The sequence below is a fragment of the Nuphar pumila genome, chromosome 16, assembly GCF_984573655.1.
Source record: "Nuphar pumila chromosome 16, dmNupPumi1.hap1.1, whole genome shotgun sequence".
Lineage (NCBI taxonomy): Eukaryota > Viridiplantae > Streptophyta > Magnoliopsida > Nymphaeales > Nymphaeaceae > Nuphar > Nuphar pumila.
In genome coordinates, this window is record NC_143264.1 from 73,348,502 (window position 1) to 73,370,202 (window position 21,701).

Genomic DNA, 21,701 nt, shown 5'->3' on the forward strand with positions numbered 1-21,701 from the left:
TGCAAAGAATGGCGACTATAAGATATTGAAAATATTGAAATATATTAGAATACAAACAAAATCTTAGGAAATATTTTGTGTAAATATCATGGTATTTTAAAATATATGTCATTTTTAAAATATTAAGGTATTTTGGATTAGGCCATTTTGAAAAATGTTGCAATAAAGTTGTCATATTTAAAAAAAATAGTTTTTCTTACATAGATTGGAAATTAAAATTTATTTAATACTGAAATGGTTAGATGAACTCCGCCTGTGTATAACTGTTTAGTTATACACTGCCGGTCCCAAGCCCGGATAAAGGAGGAGGGTTGCGGTAGGCCTGTGACAGCCAGCATAAAAACTTAGTCATACCCTATGAATATGAACCAATATGAGAATTTCGTTGGGGCGTTCCCTACTGAGCGACACACTCTACTCTATAGGCCCGGAGGCAGTGATAAATGGGCAAGGGTTGCTAGGTCGTTGCCCGAAAGCAACACGTCACACCGACACCCGAGTGTGGTGTCAAATAGGCAAGGGTTCCCTCACTTTGTTGGACGGGTGAGGGTAAAGAAGTTAGTCCAAGACCATAAAATTAGGTTAGCCACTTGGAACATAGGGTCTTCAACTGGTAAGTTGGTAGAGTTAGTAGATGTTATGCGTAGGAGAAAGATTGATATTTTATGTCTACAAGAGACCAAATGGGTAGGTGAGAAAGCAAAAGTGATAGAACCTTGGGGATATAAGATTTGGTATACAAGAATAAATAGGAATAGGAATGGAGTAGAGATTGTTATGAGTCATGAGTTTATAGATAATGTAGTTGAGGTCCGTAGGAAGGGTGATAGGATTTTACTTATTAAATTAGTACTAGGTAAGGATATTATTAATATTATTAGTGTTTGTGCACCTCAAGTAGGTTTAGATGATTCCATTAAGCGTCAATTTTGGGAAGATTTAGATGGAGTAGTACAAGGGATATCTTATGGAGAAAGACTTTTCATCGGCGGTGACCTTAATGGGCATGTAGGCATTAGTAGGGATGGATTTGAGAGTATCCATGGAGGCTATGGTATAGGAGAAAGAAACGAAAGTGAAAAAAGGATTTTAGATTTTGGTTTGTCGTATGATATGATCTTAGCAAACACTTGGTTTAGGAAGAGGGAGTCTCACCTATTAACATTTAAAAGTGGGGTTAATACGAGTCAGATAGATTTTTTCCTACTTAGAAAGAGTGATAGGGGTTGTTGCATCGATTGTAAGGTTATACCGAGAGAAAGTGTAGCTACACAACATAAAGTCTTAATTTTAGATCTTAGAATTAGACAATGCCGCAAAAGGGATAGATATAGGATATATCCTAGAATTAAGTGGTGGGCACTGAAAGGAGCTAAACAAGGAATGTTTGTAGAGCAGGTAGTTAAGGAAGCTGATTGATGTCTCGAGGAGGATTCAGAATCAATGTGAAATAAGATAGCGGGTGGCATGAGAAAGGTGGCTAAGGAGGTATTGGGCGAGTCTAAAGGCGGTGCACCGCTAGGTAAGGATACATCGTGGTGGAACGAGGATGTCAAATTATCTATTAAGGTTAAAAGAGAGTGTTATAGAAATCTAAGAGTCGTGATAATGAGAATTTGAAGAAGTATATGATAGCAAAGAAGGAAGCTAAAAAAGTAGTTTGGAACGCGAGGGATAAGGTATATAAGGAGGTTTATGACAAGTTGGATACCAAAGAGAGCGAGAAGGATATTTATAGGATTGCAAAGATGAGAGATAGGAAATTGAGGGATTTGGTATGGTTAGATGTATTAAAGATGAAACGCAAAGGGTTTTAGTCAAAGATGAGGAGATTAAGGAGAGATGGAAAGATTATTTTGATAAGCTATTTAATGAAAGTCATGCTCAGGATCTTGGAGACTTCTCCATTCCTTTTCATGAGATGAATCGTGACTTCATGCGCAAGATTCAAAAGAAAGAAATTGCAGAGGCTTTGAAGAAAATAAAATCAAGAAGGGCAGTTGACCTAGATGGTATACCTATTGAGGCTTAGAAATGCTTTGGAGAGAAAGGTTTAGAATGGTTGACAAATCTTTTTAACAAGATTTGACGGACAAATAAGATGCCTAATGAGTGGAGAAAGAGTACTTTGGTGCCTCTATATAAGAATAAGGGTGATATACAAGATTACACAAACTATCGTGGTATAAAACTCATGAGTCATACTATGAAACTTTGGGAGAGGGTGATTGAGTCTAGGTTGAGGAAGGTTGTCATGATATCGGAGAATCAATTTACTTTTATGCCTGAAAGATCAACTATGGAAGCTATACATCTTCTTAGACAACTTATTGAGAAAAATAAAGAGAGAAACAAAGATTTGCATATGGTTTTTATTGATTTGGAGAAGGCATACAATAGAGTACCTAGGGACGTTCTCTGGTGGACAATGATGAAGAAAGATGTTTCTCTCAAGTACATTAGTATAATTAAAGATATGTATGAAGGAGTAGTAACCAATGTCCGCACTTGTGGAGGGGTGACAACCAATTTTCCTATAACGGTTGGGTTACATCAAGGATCTGCTTTAAGCCCTTTCCTATTTGTTATAGTGATGGATGAGCTTACGAGATCAATTCAAGAAAATGTGCCATGGTGTATGTTGTTTGCTGATGATATTGTTTTGATTGATGAGTCTAGAACTGAGGTTAATGCTAAGTTAGAATTATGGAGACAGACATTGGAAGCAAGAGGTTTTAAGTTGAGTAAGAGTAAGACGGAATATATGGAATGTCGATTTAGTAAGCAACGAAGTAGTGATGGGAGTGTAGTGAAGCTTGGTGAGCAAGAAATACCGGTGCATGATTGTTTCAAATATTTGGGATCTATCATTCAAAAGTATAGAGAAATTGATGGAGATGTAAATCATAAGATAAAGGTTGGGTGAATGAAATGAAAAAGTGCAACTGGAGTGTTGTGCGATCGTAGAATGCCATTGCGGTTGAAGGGAAAGTTTTATAGGACGACTATTAGGCCCACTTTACTATATGGTACGGAATGTTGGGCTGCCAAGAGACATCATATTCAAAAAATGAGTGTAGCTGAGATACGTATGCTGAGATGGATGTGTGGAAATACAATAAAAGATAAGATTCGGAACGAGGAGATATGTAAGAAGGTAGGCGTTGCACCCATTGAAAATAAGATGAGAGAGAATCGTTTAAGGTGGTTTGGACATATTCGGCGAAGGCCTAATGATGCTCCAATTAGAAGGATGGAGAAATGGGAAAATATATTAGTTAAAAGAGGTCGGGGTAGGCCTAGGAAGACATGGATGGAGGTGATAGGAAAGGATATGAATGCTTTGAACCTCACCGAGGACATGGCATTGGATAAAAATGATTGGAGGAGAAGGATTCATGTGGAAGACCCAGAATGATTTTCTTTTTTGGTTCATATCGTTGACCCCAATTGTTTTGGGATGAAGGCGTAGTAGTTGTTGTTGTTACTGAAATGGTTAGATGGGGCTGATTCAACTTGCCGGCCGATACAACCGATTCATGATTTCTTAAAAAAAAAAAGATATAACTGACTCATGCAAAAATTTTTGCACCCTCTTGAGTCGAGCTCTAAATCAAACCAATTTTGGTTGATTCAATTGGTATCACAGTTACTCATGTGCCATAAGCCCATGAACATGCCAAGAGAGAAAAAGATTTTTTTAAAAGTATTCGGTCTTAGTTTGGTGGTTATTGGCTTGGAGTTAGAGCTGTTGATGAATGTTGGTTTTTGGTGGGACGGCCTATGGGAGGAGATATGGGCATGTCCATATGTGTGTTTACATGGTCTTTCATGAAAGACACCCCCAAGGGAATGGGGCATGTTGTGAAGATTTACATATGAGAATGATGGATTTCATGGATGTGTGGATGTAAAGATTGGTGTGTTGTGGATATGAATGTAAGGATGCATGCATATTCCTATATGATTTTCAAATAGCATAGGGAATGAGTGTGTTGATTTTTTTTGAATAGCTGAGAAAAACCTCACAGAGAGGCGTGCCCATTAAGTGGCCTGGTTTTTGATGAGGATTTTCCTTTGGCATAAAAAAAGAAGACAAAAACCCACCTTGTTTACCAAAAACCTTTCTGTTCTTTTTCCTCATCCATCTTACATTGAATGTACCTGCAGCATCAGCAGGGCAACTCTGGCTGTGTGGGATGACTGTGAGATACATGTCGCCATACCGGGAAGATTGTTAGGCTTGTTTTCAGTAGTCACCACATGCTTAGGTAGTTCTTTCTTTGTTCTATTCTTTTTTCCTTAATGTTGACTTTAATATTATTTTTCCTTTTTTTGTTGTTTTATGTTGTCATAGGGGTTGGTTGGTTGTGTAGAGCTTAATATGAGATTTTGTTAGATCAAAATAAATTGGTGCACTTATTCTTTTATTATAAAACATTGGATTAGTTGTCAAGGAGAAGAAAATTCAGGGTTTTATGTTCAAACATGAATCTCATGATTTTTGTTAAAAAATGAGGCTTTAATTTGTTGTGTAAGATCTTCCATTTGTTTTTAGACATGAGTTTAAGTCGTGTTTTAATTTCTTTTACGCTTGATATGTGCTTATGTGTGTTTAGGATACCTTGGTATGTTTAGGCTCCAAACTGTGTCGTTGTAAATTAAGATATAGGTGGACAACATGCTAAATGTGATGGATGCGTGTTTTGGTACTGGTCTGGTTTGCTTCCTGGGGAACCCAGAATAGAACCCGTCTGCTGAATTCTGGGGAGAATTCTAAGGTGGTATCCTCCTCAGTGTCTTCTGTTTGGAGTGCTCTATGGGATCAACCTGATGAGATCAATATTCTTTGGCAATTCAGAGGGTCCCTGTGGAGGGTATTTGGCAAGTTGGTTGCACTCTGGGTACCTTGGCAGGTGGGTAGGAAGCTGGAGGTGGTGTGAATTATACCATGGATGACAAGGTTGTAAAAGCTAAAGAAATTACTAAACTACGTAGAAAGGAAGAAAGAAAAAAAAGGAGCTATAATTGCATACGATCGCAAAAAGCTCTTCGGCTATACACATAACTCCTTTAAACCTGAACAATCCCCACAGTGCCCTGCCACAGAGTCATAGCACTCCTTCAAATCGGGCTGTTGGTCTTGTGCAATTCGACCAGCAATCACCCTGCATATTAGAATAGCACTTTTAACATTCATGAAGGAGGACTCTGCCTCTAGATCTTCAGCCATGGATGCCTATGCCTTATCACTGCTTCAATATGTGACCATCGACTAAGCACCTCTGCAGCCTCCTATTCCCTGCTCTTGATGCTCATTCATTCACTCTCTTTGTATTCTTTGAACCTATTGCGAATTTTAGGACTGTTGTGTATCTTTGGGGACCTTCGGATTTGTGGGTGTCTCTCTGTTCATCCAATTGCTTTGAAATATGTCTGGACTATGTTTCTTCGTGAGTCTACTTCAGTGAGCTTTGAAATTGCGTGTTTGATGGCTTGGAACAAAATTAGTGTGGTCCTCGCTTTTGAGGAGAGGTGCTGGTTTTTTCATCTCGCAGGAGAGTACCTTGTTGAGATATCACCATAGATAGATGAAAATGGCTTTCTTTGACAACCCCTTCTCTTTGTAACCCATCTTTGTTCTTGGCTGAAAACACCACCAACCTGCCTCTGTCCGTCTCTCTCTCTCAAGTGGACGTATGTGAAGGCATATAGAACCCAAAGGGTGGGTCAGCACCTTCTGCTTTCTATACTACCCATCTTATTCTGAAATGATGGAGGAGGTTAAGTTATTAGAAAATAATTATGGGTTCAAAGACCCAAAGTGACCATTCTTTTAGAGATTCAAGATAAAAAACAAATAAAATAAGATCCACCAAGGTAACTCAGCATCTTTCCAGGTAAAAGGTACTTGGCCTCCCAAAATACATGTGTTCCTTATCTTAGTTGTCAAAGGCGGCGCCTAGTTGCGGCCTAGGCGACCTAGGCGCAGCCCCACCGCCTGGGCGACCAGGTCTGGGCGGTGGGGTCCTATATTGCAGCCTAGGCTGTCACTGCCTAGGCTTTATTTTTTTTTTTTTTGAAGATACATCATTTGTTTTCTTCTTTGAGAAGAAGAAGAAGAAGGAGAAGACAATATACATGTTTCTTATTATGTTTTTTATTTTGGGTACCACCTAGGCCTTTTTAGGGGCTCACTGCCTAGTGCCTATGACAACTAAGTTCCTTATTTCACGCATGTACTTTGTATTTTACACTTTTGTATTAATGGATCTTTTACAAAAATCGCTTAACATACCATCGATTTCTGAAACTTAAACACCAAAACAAATCTTTAAAGTTCCTAATATGGTGATTTTGTTTTACTAGGCCTAGAATTATGTCCTGCATTTTTTTTCTCGTTTGTTCTATGGTTTGACACTTGTTCACAGAAAACAGTTTTTTCTTCCCAAAAGAACACATCCAATAATTAACTAATCGATCTCGTCTATTTAATTTTGATGCCGAGAGGTGTATAATAGGAGCAAAGAGGCATCCATGAAAACAAATTTAGCATTGAGATTTTTCTTTTTTTTTGAAAGGCAAGCTGGGGTTAGGCAGACCCCTACAGCATTGGGATTTTTCTGCACGTGCATTGCACATGAGTTTCCCTAGTATATCCTAAGGTTACCATGTTCGTTCCTTTGTTTTTTACTCTTTTTTTTTCTTTAACGTGGAGACTAACATTTAGGCTCTGTTTGGGAGCCTGTGTTGAGGAGGAGATGAGAGGGGTGATTGGAGTGGAGAAGAGAATGGGAAACGAGGCTGGAGTTATCAACAACATCCTTATGAGGATGTGGTTGAAAACGGCTCATCTCCATTCCTGGCACCATTCTCTTCTCCCAAAATAAGGATCCCAAGCACCTGTAATGGTAGGTGATATTTATTAAATCCTCATTAAATACCCTCTCCCCTGTCATCTCCGGCTCCCAAACAGAGCATTAGCGTTAACAAAACATAGTTGATGGAACAATTCTTTGCCAAAAGAAATCCTATACCTTGATATCTTGAAAAAAAGTAGTTCATTAATGATTAAAAAACTCATGGATATATATATATATATATATATATATATATATATATATATATATATATATATATATATATATATATATATATATATATATATATATATATATCCAACCTCTTTTCTAGTTCTTTTTTTCCTTCATCTCTTTTCATTTGGCCACCTTATGGTAACTCTTCTATTTTCAGGCATCACAAGACATAACATCATTGAAGAACATTGCAGGGGAGACTGGAAAGAAGCTCACATCTTTGGCTTCCAGTTTTCTAACAGATATTCAGGACAGAATTCTTTGAATGCTAGTTGCTTGTGGCCTTTGTAGTCTGTTCTCAGGCTTTAAAAGTTCCTAATTTTCTCTATGTTACTTGAAAGGTGCTTGTTTTTCTGTCCTGTCACTTCTGGAAATTCCTTTGGGAAATGTTGGTAATTCGAACTTCCCATGTCATAGCATATATATGTCGCACTATTTGTTATGTACCACAGACCTATTTTAAGTGGACATGCCAATTCAGAGCTCTATTCGTTCACATTTGCTTTTTTGTGCGTCTGCTTGAAGCTTCAGCTATTAATAATTTAAGAAGTGGTTTTGTGCTATGTTACTGCTCACATGCATTTTAGTTGAGAGAGAGAGAGAGAGAGAGAGAGAGAGAGAGAGAGAGAGAGAGAGAGAGAGAGAGAGAGATGGTAAAACGATAGTTTGACAACATTCGTACTTGAATTCCATTGATAGTGGTGCTTGTTCCCATGGTCGGTTTTCTGTAGCATCATTTTTTCATAGTAAGATGGCTGATCTGACTAGTTAAACAGGATGGAATTGGAGGTGTTGCTATTTCCCCAGTGCTCATGCTCTGCTGTTTAGGTACAGCATTGTTGCCAAAACCACTACAACAGGAATGGAGTTGGCAGCCCAACACCACATTTCAACACCATTTGGAAGAGGATGTTTTTGACAACTCTGTTCTCAACACCACAATTTGACAAAGCAATATTTTGGCTACACATGGAAATGGTACTCCCAAACAGAGCCTCATGGTAGATTCTTATCTAAAACTACCTCATCAATTTGTATGTAATCATACCAGATTAGGATAAATAGCTATTTTCATCAAGCTTTGTCAAAATGGTTCTATTTGCATCCATATTCAACTCCAGATTCAAAGAAGCCCATATACAATTAGGTATATCATGTATTGCCTAATCCAACCCAGATCTGACCCATTCATCTCCCTAGTAAGGTGCCAGAAGATTGTGGAAAATGCAGCTTAGGGTACCCGTTGGATCTTTTGCTTAAGCTGTATTTTTAATGGCATGGATCAGGATGCAGTAATCAGTGAATAGGGCATACTGTTTACCTGCATGGGTTGGTGCATTCACCTATGCATCGGCAAACAAAGGAAGCTTTATGGAGAGCTACTAAAAGCCGGGTCTTTTTAAAAGGAAGATGACCATACTGTCTTTGCAAAAATGGTGAACTTCCTGAAATACTTAGAAATTTGATAAAAATATTTTTTATATTCAAAATCACTGATTTTTGACTTTTTTAGAACATTTTTGCTCTTCGTGCATGTGAACTTGTTGAGGTTTGCATGATTAATAAGTATGTTGCAGGAAGTTTGCAACCCTTCAATAAAAAAGAGATTCTGCAACATATGCAAATGCAATATGACTTTTGAAAATACATTATGAACTTTGCGAATATAACTTTTCAACCTTTTTTTAGTAAATACTTTTTGAGGAGATACACAAATGTTTGTTGACATTCACAAATGTTAGTTGCGAATATCCTCTAGTTTCGCAATCCGATGAGGCATTCACAAATACCCCATGGCCTTTACAAATATAGTACGAATTTCACGAATATAGCCTATAAACCTTCTTTAAGAAAATAAATACTCCTCGAGGTGATTCATAAATGTATGCCAACATTCACAACGAATGCTTCTAACTTTTGCACTCTGATGAGACATCTACAAATACAATACAATATTAACTTCACAAATATTACATACAAATCTTTTTTAAGTAAATACTCTTCAAGGAGGTCTGCAAATACTGTACGACATTCACAAATATATGTATTTACAAATCTTGTCTCATTTGCGGATTTTCTTTTCAATAAGTTGGGGACCACAACTTGCAAACCTTCTTTAAGTAAATACTCTTTGAGAAAATCCGCAAATGCTTGTCAACAATCGCAAATACCAGTTGTGAATGTCCTTGACTTTCACACTTCTATAAGACATTCACAAATACAGTACAAACTTCACCATTATAACCTGCGAACCTCCTTTAAGTGAATACTAGAGGAGATCTGCAAATGTCTGCCGACACTTGCAAATACCAATAGCGAATGTCCTCGACTTTCACACTCTGATGAGACATCCACAAATACAATACGACCTTTGCAAATACAATATGAATTTCATGAATATTACCTGTGAATCTTCTTTAAGTAAATACTCATTGAGGAGGTCCATAAATACGATACAACATTCACAAATATCAGTATATGCGGATCTTGTGCCTCATTTATAGATTTTTTGAATATTCACACATTGAACATGAGATTCACAAATTTTTTAAAAAACTTAAATGCAAATCTCCCCATATTTTTGTGAATGTCTGTACTAGCATTAAATGTGATACTTTGATATATAAAAAAGCAATCTTTTGCATTTTAGAGATATTATTTTTTTTTATTTTAGGGCTTTGTTTGTGGTCCCCAATCCCCTTGCATACGAGATTCATAATAATGCTGACCTTCGAAAGGGTTAAAGTACACTATTGCAATCTGATAACACTAATTGAAGATCTATAGTGTTCTCTAAAAATAATAGCTTTACGGAATTTATGATTTTGATTTTTCAAAGTGAGCCCTACTTGAAAACATACGATATTTACTGAACAAGTCACCTTGTTTTGGTCATAACTTTTTGACTCCAATGTCGGATTGAGTTAGTTTTGGGTTTGTTTGAAAGCTATGATCCTTTAGTTTAATTCATCTTTTAGCTAAAAGGGTTGATGATGCCATTTTGAATGCCAAAAATACAATTGAAGTTAGATTTTGGCATGAATCGAAAACACTAGATTCTGGCATATGACTCATGACATAAAATATCTCAGTCAAAATTGAGGAGTCTATAAATTCTCTTTGTTTTCAAGTGTGCGAAACTCAATTGATAACGAAGAAGTAGACACCGGTTTTGAAAGACCAAATGATTGACTATGTTATTACGCTCTTTGAAAAAGTCCTGCAAAAGACGATATTGATGGCTAACAATGGGAGCTATGGCTAAAGCAGTGTACATAGCTTAACATGAGTCTCTCTATGATGCATGAATATGTAGGTATAGAGGTATTTTATTTTTAAAATTTTCAAATGATTATTTACAAAAGATGATCAGAACAAATCACTCACCATATTTTGGATATGTCCACTTCTTTTTCAACTTTGATATTTTAAAAGATTAGTATATTGATTTTTGCTTCATTGTTGCCCTAGATGTGATTATGTAAAATGGCAGGTGATGTTGATCTTTTATATAATTGAAAATTTCTACTGAAGACCTATAATATATTTGTTCTACATAGTGCAAATTATAAGTGACTTATTCACCATTTTCAACATGAGAGATAGAGGTTTAAATTGAATATATAAATACCTTAGTTATTTCATGGATACAACTCATGATCCAGGCTGAGATAACAAGATTGAGGAATAACTTGAGCATAAGTATGACGAGGGTGCATCTTTATTTGGAAAATATTGAGTAGAACTTTTTCTTCCCTAAAAGAGATATGCAAAATTTTAGTTTTTGAATTCTCTATAACATAAGCTCGATAATTCATCTAAGCATGATCGCATGTATTTGCCAAGTTGGGTGAGTCAATGTCTTCCATCACATCATCAAATTCAAGATATTCCTCTTCAAATTGATTCTCAGGCACCTCTTCTTCTTTTAAAATGAGAACACCAGGTGTTGACTCAAGTATAACCAAACCTTCTTTTTCTGTTGTCTTAGCAGGATCATCCTCTTTTGGAGCCTTCATAAAACTGTTTTTTTCTAAAGCCTTGATGATACTTTTTTTATAGAGCATTAGCAAGACCTTCCTCTTTCTCCTTTATAACATCAACTGACTATACTACTTAGGCACAATAACTTTTTCTTTAACTTGGCTAGAATCATTCTCTTCTTTCTCCTTGACTTGAGTCTCTTATTGGTGAACTTGAGTGCAAGAAGGATGTAGTGATTCAGACAACTGTGAGGCTCATTTCTAATAAACAAAGTCAATGTAAACATTGAGAATTATGACAATTTTTTTAATACTAATTCAACTTTGCTAATCGTGTAGACTTTAACTTGGTTTCTCATGAGCTTTTTTATTTTTCATAAATAGTTCACCTTTATCAATATGGTCCTAGATTATGTGACTAAGGATAATGCACTCTTCAATATCATGGCCAAGAACCAGATGATATTTGTGAAACTTTATTATATTTTTTCATTTTGATTTAGAGATGATTTGACACATTGAGTAATTCAAAATCTCCATTTTACAAAAAATATGATGTTGGTGAACTCTCTTTCATTTGGCCATTTGGGTTTGCCCTTGGTTTTGCTTGAGAGACTCAAACTTTTTTTTTTTTTTTCTTTTCGAGCAGTGGCCATGTTAGCTGGTCAGATCCATGAAGGTCTTACATCTTTAAGTAGTTAGGAGGCCCTTGAGAGGTTGATTGAATTTTTTCAAGATGATGGTGTGCACATGAGACTCACGTATTGGATCCTTCATCTGATGGTATACAACTCTCCATCTATTAATACACTCCTGAGCATTTTTATTTTCATTTTGCTTGAAATCATAGAGCTAACTTATTGTTGGCAATATATTGATCTTATATCAAAACCTTTCTACAAATAAATTCATCAGGGTTTGAAATTTCGTGATATAATGAATGTCCAAGGTAGAAAACCAAGACACGGTCTCTCCATCCAAGCATTTAGGGAACCAATGGATTAAAACACGATAATTCATTAGGCAATCAAAGTAGACACCCAAAAATAAGGCCACGTGGGTCATTGGATTCCTTGTCCCATTGAACTTCATAAACTTTTTGGAAGTAGTCCCGAAAGGCTCGTTGTCTTGGCACGTAATGAAATCTTGAATTTTATACGGCATCCTTTCACCATTGGCATTACGCCTCTGACAACTCATATTTCTTATATCCTCTTCCAAACTATGAATTCGGTCTTTGTAATCAGTGGGTGAAAGATTTTGGATCATGATCTCTGGTCGGTGGGATCTGCCGGACAAGGATATTATGACTTCCCTGTTGGCAACTTTTGTTGCCTTAGATCCTATTGCACGAATCATATGCCCAACCCCATATCTAGGGTTGTTTCCAGTCCAAGGGCTAAAGTTAACAAGCAAAATGCTGGGTGCAACTCACATATGCTACTTTATCGTGCAATCATCCAGGACTAATGCTGTTAAAACAAAATGAAATTTTAACATTTTATTTTAACAGCATTGGCAATGGATGATTGCACGATAGAGCAACCTATGTGAGCTGTAACCAGCATTTTGCTTGTTAATATAAAATGAAATTGTTGAATAAAAAATTAAAATAAAATGAGATTGGCATGAATCTTTGCTTCAAACGGAATCAATACTTGGCCGATTTATTGAAAATCTGTCCGACTCAGTTTCCTTTGTTTTTTAATATTTTGTGATAATTATGATATCCGTTTGTATTTATATGTTTTGAAGTATTAAGCACGTATTTTAAAATTTGGTTGAACCTTATTTCATTCATGCATTTACTTTTCTAATAAAATGTTTTCAATTATTTTTATTTTTGGAATTTTATGGTTTTTTATTTAAAAATGTAAAAATCTTGAATAAAATTATTTGATTCAGGCCAATTTTCTCAATGGTCCTGAAAAACGATTCAGTTCAAAAAATGATTGTGACAACATTACCCAGTCCAAAACCAAAGGAGCTAAGTAATTGGTAGGGGGTGGTGGTTCAAACTTGGTTTGTTTCTTGTGTCAAGCTGAGCCGAGCTAGAGCTCATGAAAAGCCTGAGCTAAACGAGTCAAATACGAGCAAGTTCGTTTACAAAAAATATATACTTTTTAAGAGTTAAAAACAATACAATTTACACCCTAAACCCACTAAGCCAAGCTCAAACTGGCTCATTTGCAAAATAAAACTTATAAGCAATAGGATTTGAACTCTAAACCTATGGCTTGCAGCCCAAACACTTCAACCATTTTCATTCTATAATATAAAATATACATAAAAGATATTTATTATTAATAAATAACCCTATACGAGCCAAGCCGAGACGAACATTGGTTGTTCATGCTCGAACTCGTAGAACCCATTTTACGAATTCAAAGGAGCACTTTACAAACTTGGGAATTCTTCGTGGCTTGTTAACGTTGTAGGGAAATTCAAGTTTTCTTTTATGAAATTCACGTAAGGGACCACCTTTAGCAACCACCAACTCGAAACCGTGGATGAAATTTGTAGTAAGGGTTTTTTTTTGCAAGCATTATCACAATTTTCGTACTATAAATATGAAAAATCACGGGACTTTTGCGAAATTGAGTAGTAGTAATTTTCACAGCGTGTATTGTGCAAAAATCATGATTTACAAATTTCGTTTTTAGTGATATTTAACGAGATGGATAGATTTCCTCCTGTTAAGGGTAAAAAGGTTTCAAAAAAGTAAAGGACCTGCAAAATTAGACATCCGTGGATTTCAAAATTTGTAGGGTATTTGAGAAAACGGGCCAAATTTACCATACAACAAGGTCATTTTTTTTCGAAATAAAAACCTACCCTTAAACCCATCCAGTTAACCTAGATATTTAAAAATGCCGAAACTTCCTTGTACTTTTTTCCTTTTTTATTCACTAATATATTTGTTATTGATCTAACCAGGAGTATCAACAGGTCGGATCTTCCCCGTGTCCATGTGGGTCCAGGCCTGTATTTGGCGTTGCGGCGCTGGTGCTGGATCTAGACCCGAGTAAATCCAAACTTATCATCAAACCTGTTGACACCCAAATATATTTGTCAATTATCCAAGCCCAAATATATTGGTTCACTATCTAACCTACGTATGGGTTAAATACAGTTTTGGATTCAGTTTTTATATATTGGTTCAAGTTTAGACTTATATCCTACTCTGGTCTTACAATAAAGTTTTTAGTTCAGTTAGAAAATGAGACCCTGTACTATGGGATAGACTAAGAAAAAGTTATACTTACTGTTTTTCTTGTGAAAAATGGGTTGGGTTACCCTAAATATATTTATCGTGGATCTGACCCACATTGGCCGAATCTTTTGCAAAACTGAAATATGAGTAAATTTGTTTTGGACATAAGTCTGATATGTTTCAATCACTTGTAAGTTCCTAAAATATAAGGGCAGTTGGAAGTAAGTTCATAACATTTAAGAAGGTTAGTATGTATATTTTTAAAAGCTTAACCACATTTTTTTAACAAATAAGGGCATAATATGAATGTTAGAACAGTTTAAAGTGTTTTTCAACACTGTGTCACAAAGGTAAACCCAGGGTCTTTGTTTGTCCATTGTCAAAAAAGTTGGGTGCATGCCAGGGATTTCAGAAAATTTGGTACTTGACATGGAATATCAGGGAAAAGGATATAAGACTATATCAGGGAATTACTTGATTTCAATCTAGATCCAAATAAACCCAAATATATTTGTTATTAATCCAACCCAAATTCATACACATGCTGTGGTACAAAATGTAGGTCAGATCCAATTTTATCCAACTCATATCTTACAACAAAGTTTCAGACCCAGTTAAAAAATGAGAACCTGCGAGACAAGATCCATTGAAAGCAAGTCACACGTATAGTTTTTCATGTAAAAGATGTGTTGGGACCAGGGTTCTGACGGGAACATTACTGATATGATTATTTGGTTCCAATCTAGGTCTAGGGCTTGCTCAAGATTTGGATATATCCAGAACTGAGATATGGGTCAGATCTGTGAGGGACCAGAGCATATCCACAAGGGCCTCGCGTATGCATCAAATGACAATCATGTTTTTTTTGGTAGTTAAGAACAAAGCAGGAACTTTTCTAACTTTTCTACATTTCCCATAGCCATAGGGTTGGTAAACGAACCAAGCAGCCTGTGACTAGGCTTGGTTTGGCTAGTCATGAACTCGTTTGTGATCGGTTCACATAGCTGCCGACCTGATCCATGGGCAGCTCATTTAGCTTAAACGAGTCGATCCCGAACATAGGGTGTTTGGCTCAGATCATGAGAGCTGGTATAGATAAAATATATATTTTTAAGTATAATGTATATTTTTTTAAGTGTCATATATGAGGAAGCAGATCAGGAGAGCTGGTATAGATAAAATATATATTTTTAAGTATAATGTATATTTTTTAAGTGTCATATATGAAAAGAAGATTGCATAACACATATATAAAAAGAGAATGATAAATGAAAAAAACATATACATAAAACGTGAATGATTAAGTATAATATATATAAAAAAACATTTTTAAGTATAATATATAGGAATATATTTATTTCATGTATAAACATGTAATATTTTTACACGAGTCAGCTCGTCTCATTCAAGGACGAGCCAAGCTCCAACTAGGCTTTGCTGAATACGTACATGATGCAAATCACAAGCTCAATCTACTGGTAAACGAGCCGAGCCCGAACATGCCCTGTTCGGTTCGCTCGACTGGTTTACCATCCCTAATTTCCCACTGTTTGTTTTTTTGCTGAAGGTCGCTATTTTATTATTCTCAGAGAAAGTTGGGTTCATATCAGAACTTTAAGAAAAGTGGTACGTGACATGAAATATCAGGGTCCATCTCATGAATAAACTGTGGCAGTACAAAGATATTAGATATCCTCCATTTTTAAAATTTTAAAAAACAATATTTTTCGTCAACCGTTCTTTTGTAATATCATGTTGATTTTGTCTGTCTTGTGATGATCATAGCTCTCTCTGCACATGATTTCTATCACTTCTTGCAAGAGCTGTCCCCGTGTGTGAAATTGCTGGTTGGTTCCGGTACCGTACGGTCTCTCGTTCCTTTGTCTAAGTCAATCATTCCAAATTATTTTGAAGGTTACCGTTTTGTTTTTTTAGGTCCACTTGATGAAGGAGGTTTTGCCATTTTTTTTTTTTGACGAAACAAGCAAATGTGAGTCAGTATCTCACTGCTCATTTTCTGATGTTTGTTAGCCGTCCCAATGAAATTCTTTCTCATTTGCATGAGTCCTAATCTCATGAGACACTACCGATTATAGTATACTGGCAGGAAGTTTGTAGGAATTTTACAATGTATAAGAGTTTTTTGTGATGGAATCAAATGTGATTCAAAGTCATATGATTTCAAATCACATTCCACAAAGAAATTCATCAGGGTTTGAAATTTCCTGATAATCAGGGTTTGAAATTTCCTGATATAATGGATGTCCAGGGTAGAAAACAAGCAAAATGCTGGGTGCAACTCACATATGCTACTTTATCGTGCAATCATCCAGTACTAATGCTGTAAAAATAAAATGAAATTTTAACAGCATTGGCACTGGATGATTGCACGGTAGAGCAACCTATGTGAGCTGTATCCAGCATTTTGCTTGTTAATATAAAATGAAATTGTTGAATAAAAAATTAAAATAAAATGAGATTGGCATTAATCGTTTGCTTCAAACCGGATCAATACTTGGCCGATTTATTGAAAATCTGTCCGACTCAGTTTCCTTTGTTTTTTTAATATTTTGTAATAATTATGATATCCGTTTGTATTTATATGTTTTGAAGTATATATTAAACACGCATTTTAAAATTTGGTTGAACCTTATTTCATTCATGCATTTGCTTTTCCAATAAAAAGTTTTCAATTATTTTTATTTTTGGAATTTTTTGGTTTTTTATTTAAAAATTTAAAAATCTTGAATAAAATTATTTGATTCAGGCCAATTTTCTCAATGGTCCTGAAAAACGATTCAGTTCAAAAACTGTTTGTGACAACATCACCCAGTCCAAAATCAAAGGAGCTAAGTAATTGGTAGGTGGTGGTGGTTCAAACTTGGTTTGTTTCTTGTGTCAAGCTGAGCCGAGCTTCAGCTCATGAAAAGCCTGAGCTAAACGATCGAGACAAATACGAGCAAGTTCGTTTACAAAAATATATACTTTTTAAGAGTTAAAAACAATACAATTTACACCCTAAACCCACTAAGCCAAGCTCAAACTGGCTCATTTGCAAAAATAAAACTTATAAGCAATAGGATTTGAACTCTAAACCTATGGCTTGCAGCCCAAACACTTCAACCATTTTCATTCTATAATATGCGAAAATCAAGAGATCAAGAGATTTGCTCCTGCTGCTGCTAAGGGTAAAAAAGTTCTAAAAAAGAGAGTAAAGAACCTGCAAAATTAGACAACAATAAAAGCCTGGTCTAACCTACCCCTAAACCCATCCAGTTAACCTAGACATTCAAAAATGCCAAAACTTCCTTGTACTTTTTTCTTTTTTTATTCACTAATATATTTGTTATCAACAGGTCGGATCTTCCCCATGTCCATGTGGGTCCAGGCCTGTATTTGACGTTGTTGCGCTGGTGCTGGGTCTAAACCCGAGTCAATCCGAACTTATCATCGAACCTGTTGACACCCAAATATATTTGTCAATTATCTAAGCCCAAATATATTGGTTAACTATCTAACCTAAGTATGTGTTAGATACAGTTTTGGATTCAGTTTTTACATATTGGTTCAAGTTTAGACCTATATATCCTACTCTGGTCTAACAAGAAAGTTTTTAGTTCAGTTAGAAAATGAGACCCCGTACTATGGGAAACATTAAGAAAAGTTATACTTGTACTTACTGTTTTTCTTGTGAAAAATGGGTTGGGTTACCCTAAATATATTTAGGGTGGATCTGACCCACATTCGCTAAATCTTATGCAAAACTGAAAATATGAGTAAATTTGTTTTGGACCTAATTAGTCTGATATGTTTCAATCACTTGTAAGTTCCTAAAATATAAGGGCAGTTGGAAGTAAGTTCATAACATTTAAGAAGGTTAGGATATATATTTTTGAACGCTTAACCACATCTTTTTAATTAACAAATGAGGGCATAATATGAATGTTAGAACAGTTTAAAGTGTTTTTCAACACTGTGTCACAAAGGTTAACCCAGGGTCTTTGTTTGTCCACTGTCAAAAAACTTGGGTGCATGCCAGGGATTTCAGAAAATTTGGTACTTGACATGGAATATCAGGCAAAAGGATATAAGACTATATCAGGGAATTACTTGATTTCAATCTAGATCCAAATAAACCCAAATATATTTGTTATTAATCCAACCCAAATTCATACACATGGTGTGGTACAAAATATAGGTCAGATCCAATTTTATCCAACTCATATCTTACAACAAAATTTCAGACCCAGTTAAAAAATGAGAACCTGCGAGACAAGATCCATTGAAAGCAAGTCACACGTATAGTTTTTCATGTAAAAGATGTGTTGGGTCCAGGGTTCTGACGCGAACATTACTGATATGATTATTTGGTTCCAATCTAGGTCTAGGGCTTGCTCAAGATTTGGATATATCCAGAACTGAGATGTGGGTCAGATCTGTGAGGGACCAGAGCATAGCGACAAGGGCCTCGCGTATGCATCAAATGACAATCATGTTTTTTTTGGTAGGTACGTAAGAGCAAAGCAGGAACTTTTCTACATTTTCCATAGCCATAGGGTTGGTAATCGAACCAAGCAGCCTGTGACTAGGCTTGGTTTGGCTAGTCATGAACTCGTTTGTGATCGGTTCATATAGCTGCGGATCCGATCCATGGGCAGCTCATTTAGCTTAAACTGAGTCGATCCCGAACATAGGGTGTTTGGCTCAGATCAGGAGAGCTGGTATAAATAAAAAATATATTTTTATGTACAATTTATATTTTTTAAGTGTCATATATGAAAAGAAGATTGCATAACATATATAAAAAGAGAATGATGAATGAAAAATATATACATAAAATATGAATGATTAAGTATACTATATATATACAAATATTTTTAAGTATAATATATAAAAATATATTTATATCCATGTACAAACATGTAATATTTTTACACGAGTCAGCTCGTCTCATTCAAGGACGAACCCAGCATCATCTAGGCTTGGCTGAATACGTACATGAGCCAAATCACAAGCTCAATCTACTGGTAAACGAGCCGAGCCCGAACATGCGCTCGATTGGTTTACCATCCCTAATTTCCCACTGTTTGTTTTTTTACCGAAGGTCGCTAGCTCTTTTATTATTGTCAGGAAAAGTTGGGTTCATCTCAGAACTTTCAGAAAAATGGTACCTGACATGAAATATCAGGCAAAAGGTGGGTCCATATCTTGAAATTACCCTAATCTTTATGAATAAACTGCGGCAGTACAAAGATATTAGATATCCTCCTTTTTAAAATTTTAAAAATATTTTCGTCAACCGTTGTTTTCTAATACTCAGTTGATTTTGTCTTAGTCTTGTGCTGATCATAGCTCTGCACATGATTTCTATCACTTCTTGCAAGAGCTGTCCGTGTGTGAAATTGCCCAGCTGTGGTTGGTCCTTTTTTGTCTAATAAGTCTGGCATGGAGTAGTGTTATTTTATTCAATCATTCCAAATTATTTTGAAGGGTACTTTTTTGTTTTTTCAGTCCGCTTGATGAAGGAGGTTTTGCCACTTTTTTTTTGACGAAAGATGCAAATGTAAGTCGGTATCTCACTGCTCATTTTCTGACGTTTGTTAGCCGTGGCATGAGTCCTAATCTCACGAGACACTACCGATTAGTATACTGGCAGGAAGTTTGTAGGAATTTACAATGTATAAGAGTTTTTTTGTGATGGAATAAACTGTGATTCAAAGTCATATGATTTCAAATCACATTCCACAAAGTGATTTCGAATCGCAAGAGATTCACTTCAAATCACATTCCACAAAGTGATTAACTCAGTTTCTCATTTGCATGAGATTTTTAATTACATGTTTAGTTAGCTGTGCAAACAAGATTCTCTGATTTGTTGGAGATTACAATTCACAAGTTTGGTTATCCATGCGAATGATATCCATTCTCTCATTTGCATGAGATTCCAAATCACATTTTGTATGCAACCAACAAACTCCCATTACAGTTCGGACGTCCTATTACAAGAAGAGGTGTCGATGATTTTGAAGAAAAACAATAGAGAGAATAAGAACAAACACAAGCAGCAGTTAATGTGGTGAAGATGTGACCTACGTTCACGGTTCAAAAGCCTCACACACACTATTCTTTTGTTCTCACTAGATCTTTATTACAGACCGTAGAAAGCAAGATCAGAAACCAAAACAATACAAGAGGACTATTATTATGTTTGTCCTTGATTATCGCATTTTCCAAAATGAACGTTACAGAATTCAAAACACAGGATACATTTAGACGTGTTTTGAACTTGCTCATTTAGAGTCATCTAACTAAACGTTGGCAATGTTTTCCACTTTGGTTTCCTTCAAAATCTAAACTTGCGAGTCGGATCTTTCTTGTCTTTCTTCATTGAGCTTATTACCATTGAGACCTTGCTATAGTGTGACTGGTCTTACCCTTAATTATCTTGAACATTTTCCTTTCCCTCAAGATTATAATTCCTCTTTGATCTGAACCCAAAATCGTGTGAGCAGATTTGAGATTCATGGATGAATGCAAAATCGTGTAAGCACTTTCCTTTGCCTGATGCTGCTGATCTGATTTTTTTCTTTTTCCATGTTCTAAATGCCAAACCGTGAATGCACTTTCCTTAGCTTGCTGCTGCTGAGTTGAATTCTGATTCTTTCCTTGTAAATCCAAATTAAACCGTCTTTCCTTGTGAATCCAAAACTGTTTTCAAAGCTGTAATAGTAATCTTATTACTTTCCTTCGCATGTTTCTGCTGATCTGATTTTTTCTTCTTTCCATGTTCTAAATGCCAAACCGTGTATGCACTTAATTTCCTTAGCTTGCTGCTGCTGAGTTGAACTTTGGTTCTTTCCTTGAGAATCCAAAACTGTCTTTTCTTGATGATCCAAAACTGTAATACTAATCTTATTAGTATTCACTAAATTTCTGTTTTCTAAATAAAATTTTCTTCCCTACAAAAACAAACAAAAGAGATTGTGGACTTGAGTCCATGCCTGTACTCGGAATTCCCTTACCTCATTCGGCAGGTCCCTTCATCTCCACCAGTACCAGCCTGCCGGGTAGCAATTGGCACCTCAAGACACTACTGGTTTTGGGTTCGTCTTATCTTGTGGTATTATTTCACCAAAAAAGTTTGCTGCATTATAGTTACCAAATACTGACAACGACATCGATCAGACATTTCCTTTACATAAATAAGGGGAAAATAACTGCCAATAGAACCAAGCAAAGCATAATATAAAATAAAAAAAAGGTGAAAATTACAAAGAGCCCCATTCTTTTGTGTCATGCAAAAAATTAAATTTTAAAATTATTCCCATAGTATTATTCTATCTGAAGGGTCTCATTATTCAAATGTCACAAGGGTACGTAATGCAGGCATTTTGGCTATCAAAGAAA

The 21,701-nt window shown here is 35.8% G+C and overlaps 1 protein-coding gene across 3 annotated transcripts in view; it reads left to right on the forward strand.

Moving 5' to 3' along the window:
* LOC149813569 (putative ADP-ribosylation factor GTPase-activating protein AGD9) overlaps nt 1-14,441 on the forward strand; it is a 46,997-nt gene extending 32,556 nt beyond the window's left edge. The window contains exon 7 of one of the 3 annotated variants that reach the window (XM_089991084.1): nt 7,255-7,660. In XM_089991084.1, the coding sequence (XP_089847210.1) occupies nt 7,255-7,362 (108 nt within the window). In that variant the 3' untranslated portion in view covers nt 7,363-7,660. Of the gene's footprint in view, nt 1-7,254; nt 7,661-14,017 lie in introns of those variants that run through there. The other 2 variants (XM_089991083.1, XM_089991085.1) reach the window with 2 other exon arrangements.
* The last annotated feature ends 7,260 nt before the right edge of the window (nt 14,442-21,701 follow it).